General features: G+C 45.5%; 1 protein-coding gene across 1 annotated transcript; it reads left to right on the top strand.

Moving 5' to 3' along the window:
• Positions 1-16,675: 16,675 nt before the first annotated feature.
• On the top strand, positions 16,676-18,211 carry LOC141042604 (uncharacterized). Its single transcript, XM_073511449.1, has 3 exons — positions 16,676-16,966; positions 17,021-17,454; positions 17,578-18,211. Exons 1-3 carry the CDS (start codon positions 16,676-16,678, stop codon positions 18,209-18,211), a joined length of 1,359 nt encoding a protein of 452 aa, XP_073367550.1.
• Positions 18,212-19,851: the final 1,640 nt, after the last annotated feature.

Genomic DNA, 19,851 nt, shown 5'->3' with positions numbered 1-19,851 from the left:
AGGTGGTCGATATCACTTCTCTCTGTATGCATATGTTCATGACGATCTTGTGTTTCCTTCTTTTGATTACTAGCTAGCGTGTCTACTCCTCTCCATACGTATATAGTACGTAGCGTCGACCAAGCACGGAGATAAGAGAGGACACTTCTCTCTATTAATTAGCTAGCTAACACAATATATGAAACACCTAAATTAACCACCCAAAACCCCTAAGCCACCCCCTTTAAAAAAACAAAAACCTCAGCTCCTGCCAGGTGCTGACGCGTGGATGCCTATTGGTCCCGGTTGGTGACACCAACCGGGACAAAAGGCCCTCCTGCCTGGGCTCCCCGCACCGGCCACGTGTACGACCTTTAGTCCCGGTTCGTGTAAGAACCGGGACTAAAGGGCTAGGGCATTAGTAACGACCCTTTAGTCCCGGTTCTAGAACCGGGACTAAAGGCCCTTATGAACCTGGGTAAAAGCCCCTTTTCGTACTAGTGGGTGGCCTAGGCAACGCTTCAAGGGTAGGGGCGCGGCGGGAGGGGGTAGGAGACCGACATCGTTTTTTTCTAGGGTTTGGGTGTCCTCGAGAGTTTTGGTCAAGCGAGAGGGCTGGGGGGTGCTCCCGTGGTATAAGTTATCACGGTCGAGAGGGGGTATACATATCGACCGTCCATCATGTCGAAGTTATTTGGGAGGGAGTTATATATATCGACAACGACGACATACATACATGGGAAAATAATGTTACCGGGGAGGGGGTATATCGACCCCCCCCCACGTGTTGAAGTTATCGGGAGAGGGTTTTATATCGACAACGACGACATACATACACGGGAAAATAATGTTATCGAGGAGGGGGTATATCGACCCCCCCTCGTGTTGAAGTTATCCCCCCTCGTGTTGAAGTTATTGGGAGGGGGTAATATCGACAACGACAACGACAACATACATACACGGGAAAATAATGTTATCGGGGAGGGGGTATATCGACCCCCCCCACGTGTTGAAGTTATCAGGAGGGGGTTATATCGACAACGACGACATATATACACGGGAAAATAATTTTATCGGGGAGGGGGTATATCGACCCCCCCTCGTGTTGAAGTTATCCCCCCTCGTGTTGAAGTTATCGGGAGGGGTATATATCGACGACGACAGACCTGATAAAACATAAGAAAACAAAGAAGAAATAAAAAAGAGGAGAAGAAGAAAGGAATAGAGGAGAGGATTGAAGAAAAAAAAAAGAAGAAAAGAGGAGAAGAAGAAAGGAATAGAGAAGAAGAAGAAAAAATAGAATATATTCTATTTTTTCTTCTTCTTCTCTATTCCTTTCTTCTTCTCCTCTTCTTTTTCTTCTTTTTTCCTCTTCTTATTTATTTCTCCTCTTCTTCCTCTCCTCTTCTTCTTTCTTTCCTCTTCTTATTTTCTTCTTTCCTATCCTTCTTTTTCTTCTTCTTCTTCCCTTCCTAGCTAGATATATAAAACTTTTCTAAAATTGTAACTTTTGCATATATAAACTTTTCCATGTGGATCATCATTTCTCATATATATCGAATATCTATCCATTGTCATATATAAAAACTTTCTATATATGAACAAAAAACTTTCTATGAACAAAAAAACATTTTTGACATATATATTCATACATTTTGAACATCTACATACATACAATTTTTTTGTTCACATATACATTATAGCCACATACACATATACATCACATATGAACAAAAAAATTAAACTAATAAAAATAAAAAAAACATATAGCCACATATGAACAAAAACATATAGCCACATACATACACATATGCATTATATATATATGATAAAAAAACAATTAACTAATAAAAACAGAGCCGGGGCGGCGGCTCTCACAGCGGGGGCGGCTAGGACGATGGCGACGGCGGGGGCGGCGAGGGCTCCGACGAGCACGCGCGGGCCGGGCAGGGGGGCTCGGGGCGCCGAGGCGGCGCGCGCGAGCAGGGGAGCACGAGGCGGGGCGGCGCGTGGGGGCAGGGTGACGGCGACGAGCACCGGGCGGCGACCCGTCGAGGCAAGGGCGCGGGGCGACGGCGACGAGGAGCGGGAGGCGACGGCAAACACGGGCAGCCTGACGGCGTCGGGGGCAACTGGCGAGGTATCTGAAAATTTCCCAAGTGTTGGCTTATATAGGCACACCTTTGGTCCCGGTTGGTGGCACCAACCGGGACCAATGCCACCCTTTAGTCCCGGTTGGTGCCACCAACCGGGACCAAAGGTCCCTTTTCAGCAGCCCAAAGGGCGGGAAGCGGCGACCTTTGGTCCCGGTTGGTGGCACCAACCGGGACTAAAGGGGGGGCATTGGTCCCGGTTGGTGCCACCAACCGGGACCAAAGGCCTTGCGCTGCCCGCGGCCAAAAGTTTAGTCCCACCTCACTAGTTGAGAGGGGCTCTTACGGGCCTAATGTCACACTGTGCTGTCTGTGGGCCTATTGGGCCTTCCGCGGGCCTGAATCCTGGCCCAGGTTGGGTTTCTAGTCGTATTCAGGCCGTGGTGGCCCAATAGGTGGCAGTTTTTTTAAAAAAATCCAGTTTTTTGGTTCTGTTTTTTGCATTATTTATTTTCTTTTGTTTTTTGTTTTATTTTTTAATTCTTTTTGCTTTTAGGTCAGCAAAATTATAAACTGTCTGTTAGTGCCATTAGTTTTAGAAAAAATATAAACTTTCTATTAGTGCCATTAGTTCTTTATGAAAATTCTTTTTGCTGTATTTAGTTTTTTTGTTTTCTTTTTTTCTATATTTATTTTGTTTTGTTTCTACTTACAACAAAAAACTTATTTATTTTATTTTATTTTGTTTCTAATTACTTATTTATTTTACTTTATGATAATTCTTTCTGCTATTAAAGTTTCTATCAAAAAAGTTCTTTATGAAAATTCTTTTTGCTTTTAAAGATTAAAAATAAAAAAGAGGCGCAATGCGCGTTGATTTGCTTCAAGCCTTTCGGAATAGTGTAGACTGCACTGCACATAGCTCGATGCAGTCTACCTTATTCCTCAAGGCTTGAAGCTAAGCAACGTGAGCATTGCGCCTCTTCTTCATCGTCTCTGCACTCAGGGCTTATAAACCGCTCCTAGTGCCTCTCAGCTAGCGAGGTGGGACTAAAAAACTGCTTAGCTAGTAAGAAACTCTAGTACCGGTTCGTGCCACGAACAGGTACTAAAGGTGCTCGTGGGGCCACATCCTCATTAGTACCGGTTCGTGGCACCAACAGGGACCAAAGGGTGGAATTGGTCCCGGTTCGTGCCACCAACCGGGACCAATGGCCTTGCACAGCGGCGTGGTGGTGCGTTTAGTCCCACCTCGCTAGCTAAGAAAGAGCCGCACCTGTTTATAAGGTGCGGTGCGCCTGAGCTGTCGAGCTCCTCTCTAAAGCAGGCTTACGGGCCTAACCTCTCTGTACATGCCTGTGGGCCTACTGGGCCTTCTGCGGGCCTGAATCCTGGCCCATGGATGGGTTTCTAATCGTATTCAGGCCGTGGTGGCCCATTAGGTGGCATAATTTTTTATTTTTGGCCTGTTATTTTTCATGCATTTACTAATTATTTTGAGCTATAAGACCCTAAAATTGAAAAGCATTTCAAATGAACTCCGAATAGGTTGAAAGTTGGCATGGTATCATCATTTCATCCACATAGCATGTGCAAGAAAGTTGAGAGGGTTACGGCAAAAACTAGATGCACTTCTTGTACAAAACGGACAATGGTATCATACTCGTCTATTACAAAGTTGGCATGGTATCATCATAATTGTTGCGGGAGAAAGTCTTCACTTTTTCTTCGCTTGTGTCATTTGCTTATTGCGCCGTAACCATGGATAATCTTCATCGTTTATCAGGATGCTTGGGTCAGCCTTGACTTTGAAGGGAGGAATTTCATGAAACTTTTCATAATCTTCACACATGTCTGTCTTGCCCTCCACTCCCACAATGTCCCTTTTTCCTGAAAGAACTATGTGCCGCTTTGGCTCATCGTATGATGTATTCGCTTCCTTATCTTTTCTTTTCCTCGGTCTGGTAGACATGTCCTTCACATAGATAACCTGTGCCACAGCATTGGCTAGGACGAACGGTTCGTCAGTGTACCCAAGATTGTTCAGATCCACTGTTGTCATTCCGTACTGTGGGTCTACCTGTACCCCGTCTCCTGACAGATTGACCCATTTGCACTTAAACAAAGGGACCTTAAAATCATGTCTGTAGTCAAGTTCCCATATGTCCATTATGTAACCATAATATGTGTCCTTTCCCCTCTCGGTTGCTACATCAAAGCGGACACCGCTGTTTTGGTTGGTGCTCTTTTGATCTTGGGCGATCGTGTAAAATGTATTCCCATTTATCTCGTATCCTTTGTAAGTCAATACAGTCGAAGATGGTCCCCTGGACAACGAGTACAACTCATCACAAACAGTGGTGTCACCTCTGAGACGTGTTTCCATCCAACTGCTGAAAGTCCTGATGTGTTCACATGTAATCCAGTCGTCACACTGCTCCGGGTGTTTGGAGCGCAGACTGTTCTTGTGTTCATCGACATACGGGGTCACCAAGGTAGAGTTCTGTAGAACTGTGTAGTGTGCTTCAGACCAAGAATATCCGTCCCTGCATATTATTGAGTCCCCCCCTCCAAGCGTGCCTTTTCCAGTCAGTCTCCCCTCATACCGCGATTTAGGGAGACCTATCTTCTTAAGGCCAGGAATGAAGTCAACACAAAACCCAATGACATCCTCTCTTTGATGGCCCATGGAGATGCTTCCTTCTGGCCTAACGCGGTTACGGACATATTTATTTAGGACTCCCATGAACCTCTCAAAGGGGAACATATTGTGTAGAAATACGGGCCCCAGAATGACAATCTCGTCGACTAGATGAACTAGGACGTGCGTCATGATATTGAAGAAGGATGGTGGGAACACCAGCTCAAAACTGACAAGCCATTGCGCCACATCACTCCTTAGCCTTGGTATGATTTCTGGATCGATCACCTTCTGAGAGATTGCATTGAGGAATGCACATAGCTTCACAATGGCTAATCGGACGTTTTCCGGTAGAAGCCCCCTCAATGCAACCGGCAGCAGTTGCGTCATAATCACGTGGCAGTCATGAGACTTTAGGTTCTGGAACTTTTTCTCCGGCATATTTATTATTCCCTTTATATTCGACGAGAAGCCAGTCGGGACCTTCATACTGAGCAGGCATTCAAAGAAGATTTCTTTCTCTTCTTTCGTAAGAGCGTAGCTGGCAGGACCTTCATACTGCTTCGGAGGCATGCCGTCTTTTTCGTGCAAACGTTGCAGGTCCTCCCGTGGCTCAGGTGTATCTTTTGTCTTCCCATACACGCCCAAGAAGCCTAGCAGGTTCACGCAAAGGTTCTTCGTCACGTGCATCACGTCGATTGAAGAGCGGACCTCTAGCTCTTTCCAGTAGGGTAGGTCCCAAAATATAGATTTCTTCTTCCACATGGGTGCGTGTCCCTCAGCGTCATTCGGAACAGCTAGTCCGCCGGGACCCTTTCCAAACATTACGTGTAAATCATTGACCATAGCAAGTACGTGATCACCGGTACGCATGGCGGGCTTCTTCCGGTGATCTGCCTCACCATTGAAATGCTTGCCTTTCTTTCGACATTGATGGTTGGTCGGAAGAAATCGAAGATGGCCCAGGTACACATTCTTCCTGCTTTTGTCCAGGTATATACTTTCAGTGTCATCTAAACAGTGTGTGCATGCGTGGTATCCCTTGTTTGTCTGTCCTGAAAGGTTACTGAGAGTGGGCCAATCGTTGATGATTACAAACAGCAACGCGTGCAGGTTAAATTCCTCCTGTTTGTGCTCATCCCACGTACGTACACCGTTTCCATTCCACAGCTGTAAAAGTTCTTCAACTAATGGCCTTAGGTACACATCAATGTCGTTGCCGGGTTGCTTAGGGCCTTGGATGAGAACTGGCATCATAATGAACTTCCGCTTCATGCACATCCAAGGAGGAAGGTTATATATACATAGAGTCACGGGCCAGGTGTTGTGATTGCTGCTCTGCTCCCCGAAAGGATTAATGCCATCCGCGCTTAAACCAAACCATACGTTCCTTGGGTCAGCTGCAAACTCAGCCCGGTACTTTCTCTCGATTTTTCTCCACTGCGACCCGTCAGCGGGTGCTCTCAACTTCCCGTCTTTCTTACGGTCCTCACTGTGCCATCGCATCAACTTGGCATGCTCTTCGTTTCTGAACAGACGTTTCAACCGTGGTATTATAGGAGCATACCACATCACCTTCGCAGGAACCCTCTTCCTGGGGGGCTCGCCGTCAACATCACCAGGGTCATCTCGTCTGATCTTGTACCACAATGCACCGCATACCGGGCATGCGTTCAGATCCTTGTACGCACCGCGGTAGAGGATGCGGTCATTAGGGCATGCATGTATCTTCTGCACCTCCAATCCTAGAGGGCATACGACCTTCTTTGCTGCGTATGTACTGTCGGGCAATTCCTTATCCTTTGGAAGCTTCTTCTTCAATATTTTCAATAGCTTCTCAAATCCTTTGTCAGGCACAGCATTCTCTGCCTTCCACTGCAGCAATTCCAGTACGGTACCGAGCTTTGTGTTGCCATCTTCGCAATTGGGATACAACCCTTTTTTGTGATCCTCTAACATGCGATCGAACTTCAGCTTCTCCTTTTGACTTTCGCATTGCGTCCTTGCATCGACAATGACCCGGCGGAGATCATCATCATCGGGCACTGGTTCCTCTTGATCTTCAGCAGCTTCCCCCCTTACAGCATCATTGGGAACATCGTCTGGTTCCTCTTGATCTTCCGCAGCTTCCCCCTTTGCAGCATCACCATATTCAGGGGGCACATAGTTGTCATCGTCCTCTTCTTCTTCGCCGTCTTCCATCATAACCCCCATTTCTCATTGCCTCGTCCAAACATTATAGTGTGGCATGAAACCCTTGTAAAGCAGGTGGGTGTGAAGGATTTTCTGGTCAGAGTAAGACTTCGTATTCCCACATGTAGGGCATGGACAACACATAAAACCATTCTGCTTGTTTGCCTTAGCCACTTCGAGAAAATCATGCACGCCCTTAATGTACTCGGAGGTGTGTCTGTCACCGTACATCCATTGCCGGTTCATCTGCGTGCATTATATATAATTAAGTGTGTCAAAAACCATTACAGAACATCATGAATAGATAATTAAGTGACCAAATTAATAGAAGTTCATCATCACATTAGAACCAAAGTACATACATAGTTCTCATCTAACAACATATATATAGCTCTCCAGAGCATCTAATTAATTAAACAATACATTGAAACTATGTAAAACATTTCAATGCAAAAACAAATGCGATCATAATCGCAACCAAGCTAACAATTGATCCAACGGCATAATGATACCAAGCCTCGGTATGAATGGCATATTTTCTAATCTTTCTAATCTTCAAGCGCATTGCATCCATCTTGATCTTGTGATCATCGACAACATCCGCAACATGCAACTCCAATATCATCTTCTCCTCCTCAATTTTTTTATTTTTTCCTTCAAGTAATTGTTTTCTTCTTCAACTAAATTTAACCTCTCGACAATACGGTCGGTTAGAATTTCTGGTTCAACCACCTCCTAGATAAATAAAATCTATGTCACGCTGGTCGGTATAGTTGTCATAAACAATAAATGAATCAAATAGTTATAAAAAGATAATATATACCACATCCGAATCATAGACAGGACGAGGGCCGACGGGGGCGGATACCAAAACCATCGCACTATGTAATAAGAAGGAATAAAATAGTAAGAAAATTAGACAAGTATCTATCTAAAGTAAGAATTTTTTTCTTTCAAAAATAAGATAAGAACAAGAGGCTCACCACGGTGGTGCCGGCGACGAGATCGGCGCGGGCAGTCGATGGCGGTGAAGACGGGAATGGGACATGACGGGCCGCTAAACCTAGACAAATCTCGAGGAAAATGGAGCTTTGAGGTCGAGCTTCGAGAGGACAAAGCTTAACTAGTGTGGCTCGGGCATTTCATCGAACACCTCATGTGCATAGGAGGTGAGCTAGAGCACCACAAAGCCCTCCCCTCGCCGGCCAGAGAAAAACAGAGCACTGGAGTGCTCTGCTCGCGGGCGAGGGGTATATATAGGCACCTCATTGGTCCCGGTTCGTGGCATGAACTGGTACTAAATCCGGGCCTTCTGTCCCGGTTCATGCCAAGAACCGGGACCAATGGTTGTGGGCCAGGAGCGAGGACCATTAGTCCCGGTTCGTGGCTCGAACCGGGACAAATGGTTCTATACGAACCGGGACCAATGCCCACGAGGCCCCGGCCGGCCCCCTGGGCTCACGAACCGGGACGAATGCCCCCATGGGTCCTGGTTCGTGACTGAACCGGGACTAATGGGCTTGCCATGCCCGAACGAAAGCCCTGTTTTCTACTAGTGACCCCAAACCCGGAATAAGCTAGGTCTACGTTTGCACTAATATATCCACCTGCTGTCATGTTTGTGCAATAATTGCGATGTTGTAATATTTGCAGAAACAATGGAGCATGGACGAGATGAGCAAGCAGAAGAGGTGTTGGGAGACATAATCTTAGCCGGAGGTGATATCTTGTCGTATCTTAACGACAATGATGGTCTGGAAGAACAGGGTGAAGAAGCAGGCTACGGTGATCGAAGAGTGGAGGAGGAAAGACATGACGGTGACCCAATGCTGGTGCAAGAAGGAGCCCGTGGTGAAGGCTCCAGTGACCGAACAGAGTCTGGCCAGGTAAATATATTAGTTAAGCCTGTGTTGACTAGCTAATTGATGCATTCATTGTTTTGGTATGTACACATATTAATTAACACTCGTCTTTCTTCTTTTTTCTAGCCCTCCGGATCGAGCACAACTGCGGTAAAGAGACGAGGCCCAAAGAGAAAGTTGCGCTCGGATGAAAGGTTGAGATCACAGCAATCGCGCGCGACGGCCATCCGATTGAACCCCTCCAGACAAAGGATGCTTTTGCTGCTCAGTGCGGGGTTCTAGTTAGGGACAAGATCCCGATCAGCATCCACCAATGGTATAAGCCAAAGAAGGAAGACCCTGAGGTGTCTTATGCCAATGATATGCAGAAAGATGATCTTTGGACTGAGCTGAAGGCAAATTTCACCCTACCGCCAGAGGAGGATCCGAAGAAGCCAGTTATAGAGCAATTAATCAAGTCTCATGCTCTTAAGAAGATGGCAGACCTATTCAGGAGGTGGAAGAATGACCTGAAAACGTTTGTCGACAAAGAAGAGGCACCAGAATTCATCGGCCGGTATGAGAAGATCAGAGATCACTGGCCTGCATTTGTGGCCCACAAGACATCGGAAAAGAGTAAGAAGATGTCAGCGACAAACAAGAAGAATGCTGCGAAGAAGAAGCTTCACCATCGCACGGGGTCAGGTGGCTACCTCAAAGCCCGGCCTAAGTGGGCCAAGTATGAGAGGGATCTGCTTGATAAAGGGATCGAACCAGAGACAATGAACTGGCCAGACCGTTGCCGGACTTGGTTCTTCGGGGCTGGCGGAACCTTGGACCCTGTATCAGGGAGGTGTCGTTGGACGGACGAGCAACTTGCAATACCCGTCAAGAAGCTTAAGCACTATATCGATGCAGCGCAGCAAGGGACGTTCGTTCCAGACAGAGAGAACGACGAGCTCACAATGGCCCTCGGGAATCCTAAGCACCCTGGACGGACACGAGGCACGCCAGGCTCCGTTCCGTGGAAGGCTGGTTTTCCGGACGCGGGCGGTTACAAAACCCAGGAGAGGAGGAAAAAAGTGGAGCAGATCCAAATTCAGAAGCTGCATGAAAGGGTTCAAGCGCTAGAGGAACGAGACGGCAATCGAGATGCCGAAACTGCCCCCAAGCTACACCGCCATCTCAGCGGAGAAGCAGCGTGGCTTCCACCGAGCTGCCTCAGCTGGAGCATGCGGCTCCTACTAGCTACCCCGTGGATGCTATCACGGAGTCTCAACATTGCCACCTTATGGCGGAATGGCAGAACTTGAAAGTTAAGGCGGCTGTTGGCTCTGTTTTACCTACTGAACCCGGCGCAACCTACCACTGCCGGCCAATTCCAGAAGGATATGCTAGGGTGATGGTGGATGAAATAACGGAGGGATTTGAGGACCTCCAGCTTGACCACCCTACCGGTGAAGGGGAGACTCGGCTGGGTTTAGCTCTGAAGACTCCATGCCTATGGCGGAAGGAGCTCATCAAGCTTCCGAACTGGACGGCTCCGGCGAGTAAGGGCACTCCGCCTCCTCCTCCGGCGAGTGATCAGGGCACTCAGCCTCCTTCTCCGGCGCGTGGCGGCACTCCGCCTCCTTCTCCGCCAGCGCCAGCGCGCCAGAGCAGCCAGCCTCCTCCTTCTCCGCCTCGTCAGCAAGGGCGGAAGAGACCCGCCGCTGCTGCGGCTGCTCCGGCGCGTCGTAGTCCTTCTCCTCCGCCTCGTAAGCAAGGAAAGAAGACAGCCGCAGCCGCTCCGTCTGCTCTGCCGGCGTCTAGCAGTACAGCTGCTAGAGGGGGGAGGCAATACAGATTCGGTCCTTCTCTGAAAACTCCAGAGAAGTTACCATATGAGAGGACCGAGGAGGAGAACGCGAAGATCGTGCGAGCCGAAGTGAAGAACTTCTTTGAAGGGGTGAAAGCAAAGAAACATCCACCTCCGGAGGAGAAGGTAGATCCGGTGAAAGCAAAGCGCACTCTGGCTGCCCTGACAAAACCACCAAAGTCTCCGCCGAGAGGCAACTATGAGCGCGTTCTTGCAAAGACATATGCCGAAGCGGAGCGGTCGGGAAGTACTGTCAGTGATAAAAGGATGAAAGAACGACGAGCTGGGAAAAAAATTGCCCAGCTCGGCGAACAAGCGAACCAATCGTGCCCCCCGCTCAAGGTGTCAAAAGACATCGTCGCTAATGATCCGAGTATGGTGCCCGGTTATAGCAATCTTGGAGATTACCTGCCCGACGATGTACATTATGAAATCGTGGAGGTGGACGAACACAAATACCATTACGGGAAGCCTCTCGTCAAAGATGTAAGATCTCTAAGCACGATGATGCGAAGACTACATGATTGGTACATGAAAACCTGCAGAGAGTCTAATGGGATGAGTACTTTGACGCTGAGAGTTAAACCGGAGCATGACCTCGTTGGAATTGAAATGCTGAATGTTCCATTTGAGGATTTGTTCCAGTTTTACAATCAAAGGGCGCTCGATAAAACAACGATCACTTGCTACTGTCTGTATAGTACTACTTCTGTCATTAAGTCTCTCTATATAGGTCAGCTCTTTCATTGCATGTATTTATACTTATCCTCACTATATTATGCAGATTGAAGATCGCCGAATTGAAGAAAAGACAAATCGGTGATATTGGGTTCATTAACACAAATCTCATAGATGCATATACGGTTGAAAAACATCCCAAAGAAGCCGAGGCCAACTTGCTACAATCGTTGGTATTAAATCAAAACAAAGATATAATACTCTTTCCTTACAACTTCAAGTGAGTGTTACTGTCTTGTGCATATTCGGTTTCCCTTATTAGTCCAGGCTATGGTAATGTAATTGATGACTTATGCATGCATGCGCAGCTTCCACTATATTCTCCTAGAGATTAAGCTTGAGCCGGGAGTAGTAACCGTCTTAGACTCGAGACGAAAAGATCCCCAGGACTATGCGAACATGACTCAAATGCTCCAGAAGTAAGTTAAATCGATCATTATCCACCATATCAGCAACTTTGTTCATTTCCTGATATCAAGTAATTGTTTTCTTTGTCTGGCAGGGTTTGGAGAAAATTCACCTCAAAAGCTCCGGGACTGCCGAAGAAGCTGCAATTTAATCACCCGAAAGTAAGTACTATAGTAGCATGTTCCGCGCATCTCCTAGTGATTCAAGCGGTAGTTTCATCAATACCATTTAGCATGCTTGCTTATCAGTTTGATTGACCTCTATTTCTTGTAAAGTGGTTGTGGCAGGAACCCGGGAATAATTACTGTGGATACTACATTTGCGAGTCCATCCGCTACACGACCTGTGAGCGGGGCTACTCTGACGAACAATATGAAGTGCGTAAGCAATAATATTCATAATTTTATTTTATTACCATCATTTGTGTTGAGTTTCATTTATTCATATATATATATGTATTGACCCCCTTCTTCAAGTTAGATGTTTCGGAAGCGGGATGAACTCCTAGCAGAAGATCGTATGCGAGGAATTCAAGAGGAATTGGCGGCATTCTTCCTTGACCACGTGATCGCTGAAAACGGAGAATACTATGTGGACCCTGTGTTCCTACAATATAATTAGGAGATTGTATTGTAAGAGATAATTATTGTATATATGTAGCCGGTAGTGTCGGATAGATATACGAGAACTTGTTGTTCGACCAATATCTCGGAGAAGGAGAGGTGGTCGATATCACTTCTCTCTGTATGCATATGTTCATGACGATCTTCTGTTTCCTTCATTTGATTACTAGCTAGCGTGTCTACTCCTCTCCATACGTATATAGTACGTAGCGTCGACCAAGCACGGAGATAAGAGAGGACACTTCTCTCTATTAATTAGCTAGCTAACACAATATATGAAACACCTAAATTAACCCCCCAAAACCCCTAAACCACCCCCTTTCAAAAAAAACAAAAACCTCAGCTCCTGCCAGGTGCTGACGCGTGGATGCCTATTGGTCCCAGTTGGTGGCACCAACCGGGACCAAAGGCCCTCCTTCCTGGGCTCCCCGCACCGGCCACGTGGACGGCCTTTAGTCCCGGTTCGTGTAAGAACCGGGACTAAAGGGCTAGGGCATTAGTAACGACCCTTTAGTCCCGGTTCCAGAACCGGGACTAAAGGCCCTTATGAACCGGGGTAAAAGCCCCTTTTCCTACTAGTGATCACTACATAGGAGTTCTTTTTTGCCATCAAGTTTTACATTTCTGTCATAGTTTTGATGTGTCAATCTCATTATTTCTTCGAGCAGATGCATTTTATTTTTGAATTTTTATGTAGCTAGCTGAGTAATGTTATGTCCTATGAAATTCGGTGACTTTCATAACATGGCATTTCTGTCACATCAATCCCATTATTTTTTTGTCACATGGCATATTCTGTCATTTTTCATTTTCCTAGTCTTTTTGTTCATAACTTGGCAAATTCATTAATGATCACATGGCAAATTCAGTTATGGTCAAATGGGAAATATATTAGAAAACTATTTAACATACATGGCAAATTTCTTTTTATAAAGCATGGCAAATTTAGTTCATGGATCATGGCAAATTTTACTAATTCACCATGGCAAATTGTAGTTAGAGACAATAATTCTAAATCGTTATAAAAAGTTGCCATGTTAAACTATAAATAGAAAATAATTCTAGGTTAGTTATCAAGAAAGTTGCCATGGCAAAAAATTGTAGATAGAGACAGTAATTCTAAGTTGTTACCAAAAATTTGCCATGGAAAGACAAAAATAATTCTAAGTTGTTATCAGAAAAGTTGCCATGGCAAATTTTAGAGAGACACATAATTCTAAGTTTTTATCAAAAAGTTGCCATGGACAATTTGTAGAGTGATTTTTTTTAAGTTGACATCAAAAGGTTGCCATGGCAAATTGTAGAGAGAAATAATTTGAAGTTAGTTATAAAAAAAGTTCCCATGGCAATTTTAAGATGTTAAAAAACATGGCAAGGTTTTAGATGTTAAAAAACATTCCAACTTGCCATGGCAATGTTTTAGATGTTAAAAAACATTCCAACTTGCCATGGCAACGTTATAGATGTTGAAAAACATGGCAAACTTGCCATGGCAACTTAAGATGTTCAAAAATATGGCAAACTTACAGATGTTCAAAAACATGTTAAACTTGCCATGCCATTTTAAAATGTTCAAACCCATTTGCAAACTTGCCACGACAAACTAAAGATGTGCAAAAACATGGCAAACTTTTTTTATTAAGTTCGTACATAAATATGGCAAACATGGCAAACTTCTTTAACTAAGATGTTCAAAAACATGGCAAACTTGCCATGGCAACTAAAGATGTTCGAAATCATGGCAACCTAATATGCTGAAAAACATGGCAAACTTGCCATGGCAACTAAAATCACTATTTGTTTATAGTTGTGTTTTTTTCCCACGATAGCTTATATAGCCATGGGTAAACTAACTTTTAAATCCCATGGCAATTTTAAATTAACTTGTATAGCCATGGGCAATTAACTTTCAAAGCCCATGGCAAATTCACCATTTTATTGACATGGCAAATATACTTTTATTACCACCACGGCATTGTCTCATTTTTTTTATTACCATGGCAAGTTTTTGTTTCTTATTTTTGGCATGGCAACTTTTATCCTTTATCGCCATGGCATTTTTACTTATGCATGCATGGCAATTTTTACTTATCATTCATGACAATTTTTACTTCTCATTCTCCATGGCAAATATACCTTCATTTTTTTGCCATGGCAATTTTCAGTTAGTGGAAAAAATGCATAATTTTGCCATGTTTTTTGTGCACCGAATATGCATAAATTTGCCATGTCCTGGAATACGTAAATTTGCCCAGGTGACAAGTCTGAAAATTTCATAGTTTTGCCATGTGACCAGGCATGGAACTTGCCATGCTATGAACAAATTCCATAAACTTGCTTTTTGTGACTAGTACTCCAAAAAATACATTCTACATTTTCCATTATTCAGATTGTAGCATGGCATTTTCCAGTTTATTGGCACGGCAATTTTTACTTTTCTTTTTGTCATGGGAATTATTTTTTGCCATTGTATTTTTGAATTTTTTGCCATGGCAACTTTCCCATGCTTTTGTTAGGAATCAAATATGTTGTAAACCTTGCTATTTGTAAAATTATATCATGGCAAATCATAAAATAGTTGGTCAAACTCGAATGGCACTTTTTGAAATTCTCCCTGGCATTTTTCTGCTTCTAAAGTTGATGACATTTTTTTGTAGTATAGCAAAAACTAGTCTTTTTACATGTCACAGAAAAAGTAAACAGAATCTGGGCTTCTTCTTTTGTTGTGCTATTGGGTTTTTTTTTCTTTTTCGTTTTACATGAAAAAGGCCCGGGCCTGGGGAGGGCGTTGGTGAGTTTGATGCTTTCCTCGCTTTCGTTCGAGGGGAGCCCTCGTACCGAACCTTTCGTTCGGCCTGGGAGGTCCCCAGACCGAACATTCGGGAGATATCGGCGTCCTATTTCTATGGACAATTTCAGCTAACCATTTTCAGATTGATCTAGTACGTTAACTTTTCGAAAACACTAACGCCCACACGTGTGGGCGTCTAGCAACTCGCCCACACGCATGGATCCTCGTCCAACCTATTCTTCACGAATCTTGGCGCGTTCTAGCAGTTTTTGTGTGCCACGTAGGACTGAGCTGGTGTGTGGACATTCATCCGGTCGCCCACACGTCCTTTTTCACCACACGGGGGGCTGGTGTGTGGGCGTTTAGCAATTCGCCCACACACTAGTTTTCACGCACGCAGATGGGGCTGGTGTGTGGGCGTTTATCACTTCGCCCACACGCGCCCGTCTCCTCGCCCACACCCAAAGCTGGCAGTTGCCATGTGCTTCTGCAGGGTACATGGCAACTGCCCTAGCTTTGCTTGTAAGCAGATGGCAACTCTCTTTTACCTGAGTAGTCATATGTTTTTGCATGGTACATGGCAACTGCCCTAGCGTGCACGTAAGCAGATGGCAACTCTTTCTCTTTACATGGCAACTGCCTTAGCGTGCTTGTGAGCACATGGCAACTCTTTCTTTTACCTAAACATGTTTTTTTGCCATGCCTTTTTGTAGTGCTACATGGCAACTGCCTAGTATTAGTGGGTGGCAACTCCTAAAGTTTTGAAATCATGGCAACTGCAGTAGACCAGACCATACATGGCAATTGCAGTTGAGCAACCATGGCAACTGTAGTTGTCCGACATGGCAACCGAAGTTCAGCGACATGGCAACTACAGTTAAAAGAACATGGACGAGGGTCTGGACCATGGCAACTGCGAGACGCGCGGTGACTGTCACGCAGGGCTTGCGGGACCACGAGGTACGAGGCCTGACGTCCGGGGCATGTGGGCGTTATCTATTTCGCCCACACGCACGCGTGTGAGAGGGATCGGGAGGGGAAAAAAGAGGTGTGTGGGCAATACTTGTTTTGCCCACACGTAGGTGTGTGGGCTGTTCCTCTTATACACCACACAAAATGTGTGGGCAGACCCCCTAACGCCCACACGTGTGGCATTTATCGGCGTCCTAACTTTTCTGTAAGATCCGTACTCCCTGATTTTGCAGAATAGCAAATAGGCTCCCTGATTTTGAAATCCAGAGTACATAGGATGATAGGAATAGCAAATAGGCTCGCTGCTTTTGTGCACGAAAATTAAAGTAACGAGGAGACGTACGTATAGCCCAGCTCAGCCATCCACATCACGTAAAGTGTTATGTTACGATAGCCTTGTTGTATCCGTGTCCGTCTAGGTTTCCTTATTCGATCGGACTCCCTGGTCGATGCTGACTGCTGAGATATATATACCTGGTGTGCACGTGTGTGCGCCGCCCAAAGGAAGCGATCGGATATACAGAGCATACAGAGCCAGATGGAGCAGGCGGACCACGGCGACCTGGCGGCGCTCCTGCCGGAGGACGTGCTCGCCGACGTGCTCCGTCGCGTGGCCGCGCCGCGCTGGCTCGCCATATCGCGCTGCGTCAGCAAGGCGTGGCGAGCCATCATCGACGGCGAGGGCCTCCTGCGCACAGACCTCCCGTTTAGCGGGTTCTTCATCACCTTCGCAGAGCTCTGTTTGCCTGAGTTCTTCGCCCGCCCCTTGTCGCCACTGGGTCGGCCAGCAATCAGTGGCAAGCTCGATTTCCTACCCACACCCATTAAAGTGAGCTCCGGTGGGTGGAGGCTGTACAGCTTGGATGGCGACTACTACATCCAGGATCACTGCAATGGACTCCTCTTGCTCGACGATTACGTGGTTAACCCGGCCACCCGATGCTGGAACGCTCTGCCCTCGTGCCCGCACAATCATACTAGGGATGGGGGAATGGTCCGTGGTATTTTAACCCATGATTATTATCTGGCCTTTGATCCCAAGGTGTCAGCCCACTACCAGGTGTTTGAGATCCCTTATTTGCGTTGGGGTAAAGATGAGATTGACCCTTTAGAGGAGACATCCGAATGGCCTCCATCTCCATATATCCTGCATGTATTCTCTTCAAGGAGAGGCTGTTGGGAGGAGAGGCTGTTTGTTCGAGAAGGCGATGCCGCAGGAACAGTTGCAAAGGCGCGTGTGCTCTTTGAGGGCCAGCAAAACTCGGTCTATTGGCGTGGATCCCTTTATGTGCATTGTCAAGGTGATTTTTTTATGAGGTACATACCTAGACCACTTCATTAATAATCTCTTTGATTTTGGTGTTCTGTTTTTCCCTAATGAAAGCATTATCCACACCTCTGAATTTCAAAAATTTCTTGCCAATGATTTGTTTTTTGCAGAATATCTTTGTCTGAAGATAAGTACAATGTGATTAAGCCACCAATGGGTGTTGGACGGATCAATTACATAGGATTATCAGAGAAAGGAGTGTACCACGCGTCATTTGTTAAGAATCACATTCGCATATGTATACTGAATGAATCATGCGATCAGTTAGAGTGGATATTAAAGCATGACTACGACCTTAAGCCCATCCAAATGTTTGATCGCCAAGTTCATGGACCCTGGATCTTAGAAGACATTAATTATGGAATCTTTCGTTCTCATCTTCCAAATATCAACAAGGAAGAAGTAATCCAGGAGAAATTTGAATGGAACTCCGACGATGATGATTTCCCTGAGAATGAAGACATGGTTGAAGTGCACCGTCGCCATCCATATTTTGAGATCGAGATACTTGGATTTCACCCATACAAAGAGATTCTCTTTTTGAGTAGGTCAGAGACCTTCAAACTAAAAGCAATGGCGTTCGCCTATCATTTGAATAGCTTCAAGATTGAAAGTTTAGGAAGCATATACCCAAGTTGTCACAAATATTTCGACTCTGGCCTTGCAAATGAAGCTCGGGAGATCGAATCTTTTCCATACACACCATGTTGTTGGATCGAAGAGATCCCAGAAAGAGTAAATTAATCTAGATGCTCCGTCTCAAACATGTTAGTATATATGTTGTTTTTTATTTGGATCGTTTTTGGTTCTGACACTGGAGCTATAAATCATTCTTTAATTATTATTACTGTCAATTTTGTTATCAAGTAGCTCGGGAGTTTCTATGTTTGAATCCCGCAAGTGGATTTGGATCTCATAGTTCTAGCTTCTGAGAGATCTCACTCAAGTGCGTAGTCTCTAAGCAACAATTTTCGGATCTGTCTATGCTCACAACCAGGAGCAGCACGGATTCTACCTGCCGCTAGCTACATCTGCAATCTTATTTGCACGTTCATGCGTGGGGCGATTGGACATCGCATCTGAACAACATGAAAAATAATATGGGGCACACTTGCAGCAGCATTACTCAATACTATCTCAAAGAACAGGGAATATCATCTTGTCTTGCTAACAAAATCTGTTTCAGACCCCCAAAAATGCATTATAATTAAGGTGTCTAGTTCTGGGAAGCATATTCAGCACTTTATTCCTTATGCTTGCCTAATCCCCTGTTTCAGGGCGTCCTGGATGCCTCTTCTACCGTTTCATAGCCGGTACGGCCACCATCTAGCCATAGCTATCACTGCTTTAGTCCGGCCCACCAACCCCGTTATGGTGTGACTTTTTGGGTGGTGCACATGTTGATTTTTTTGCTACTAGCTTGCTGGATGGATGAATGGTGCATATGTTTGGTTCCCTTCTGCTGCTGCTTGGTAAATAGCTTGCTAATGGATAGATGTTGTAGATGGAGAAAGTGGAGAAAGCCAAGGGACCCAAAGCAAACTAGGACGGTGCAGTGCAACCTCCATTATCGTTCACAGGTGCCAACGCTCTACCACCAGAAGATGATCGTACCATGGTTGCAAAACATGAGGCTATTGCTCAGTCTCATACCTTGAGATTATTACTTCTATTTGTAGTTGACCCCTTCTGTAACGAAGCAAATTTTACAACTATTCTAATTATAGTATTTGACACTATGATACTTGTATTGAAATCGTTTTAGTGCTCATATTCTATGGGAAACTGAACAACTACGTGTTAGCAATTCAGAACACAACTAGTTCAGAGACAATACAGACATTCAACACTCAACTCATCCTACAATCTTAGACTACAATCTCAGAAAAGAACTCGACATGCTATTATGTGGGTAGTTTCCCAGAAGCAGATTCTAGAGAATCAAAAGCTGAAAAGAACTGGGCCTTACTTGACCTTCTCCCCTTCGCTGCATTCTACCACATGGTCTCTCTCGCAACGCACTCTCCGCTCCGCGACTACCAGCAGAGGTTCCCTTACCCTGATTTTGACCTCGAGTGGAGGTGCTCCTCCCAAAAGAACACACATAGTGGTGGGCAATGCCGGCGGTAGCGGCAATGACTCTCTCGCTCTATGGCGGTGTGTAGCATGGTGATGCTGACTATGATGTTCCACATCAACCAGGAAAAAACTACCCTTCTCCCCTTTATCCGGTTTAGAAATCTGAATCCTCTTTCGAATTCAATCTTCCCAATGTTCTTCGCTTCAGGATCTGAGCCTCCTTTGCCTCCTGCTCAATGATTGGTTCCAGAGTCCGAGTTCAGCGGCCGCAAATGCCCAACATCCAGTGACCATGAGGGCGAGTG

Source organism: Aegilops tauschii, chromosome 3 (genome assembly GCF_002575655.3).
Source record: "Aegilops tauschii subsp. strangulata cultivar AL8/78 chromosome 3, Aet v6.0, whole genome shotgun sequence".
Lineage (NCBI taxonomy): Eukaryota > Viridiplantae > Streptophyta > Magnoliopsida > Poales > Poaceae > Aegilops > Aegilops tauschii.
Note: the sequence above shows the minus strand (reverse complement) of the source record. Positions and strands in the feature narration are given on the sequence as shown.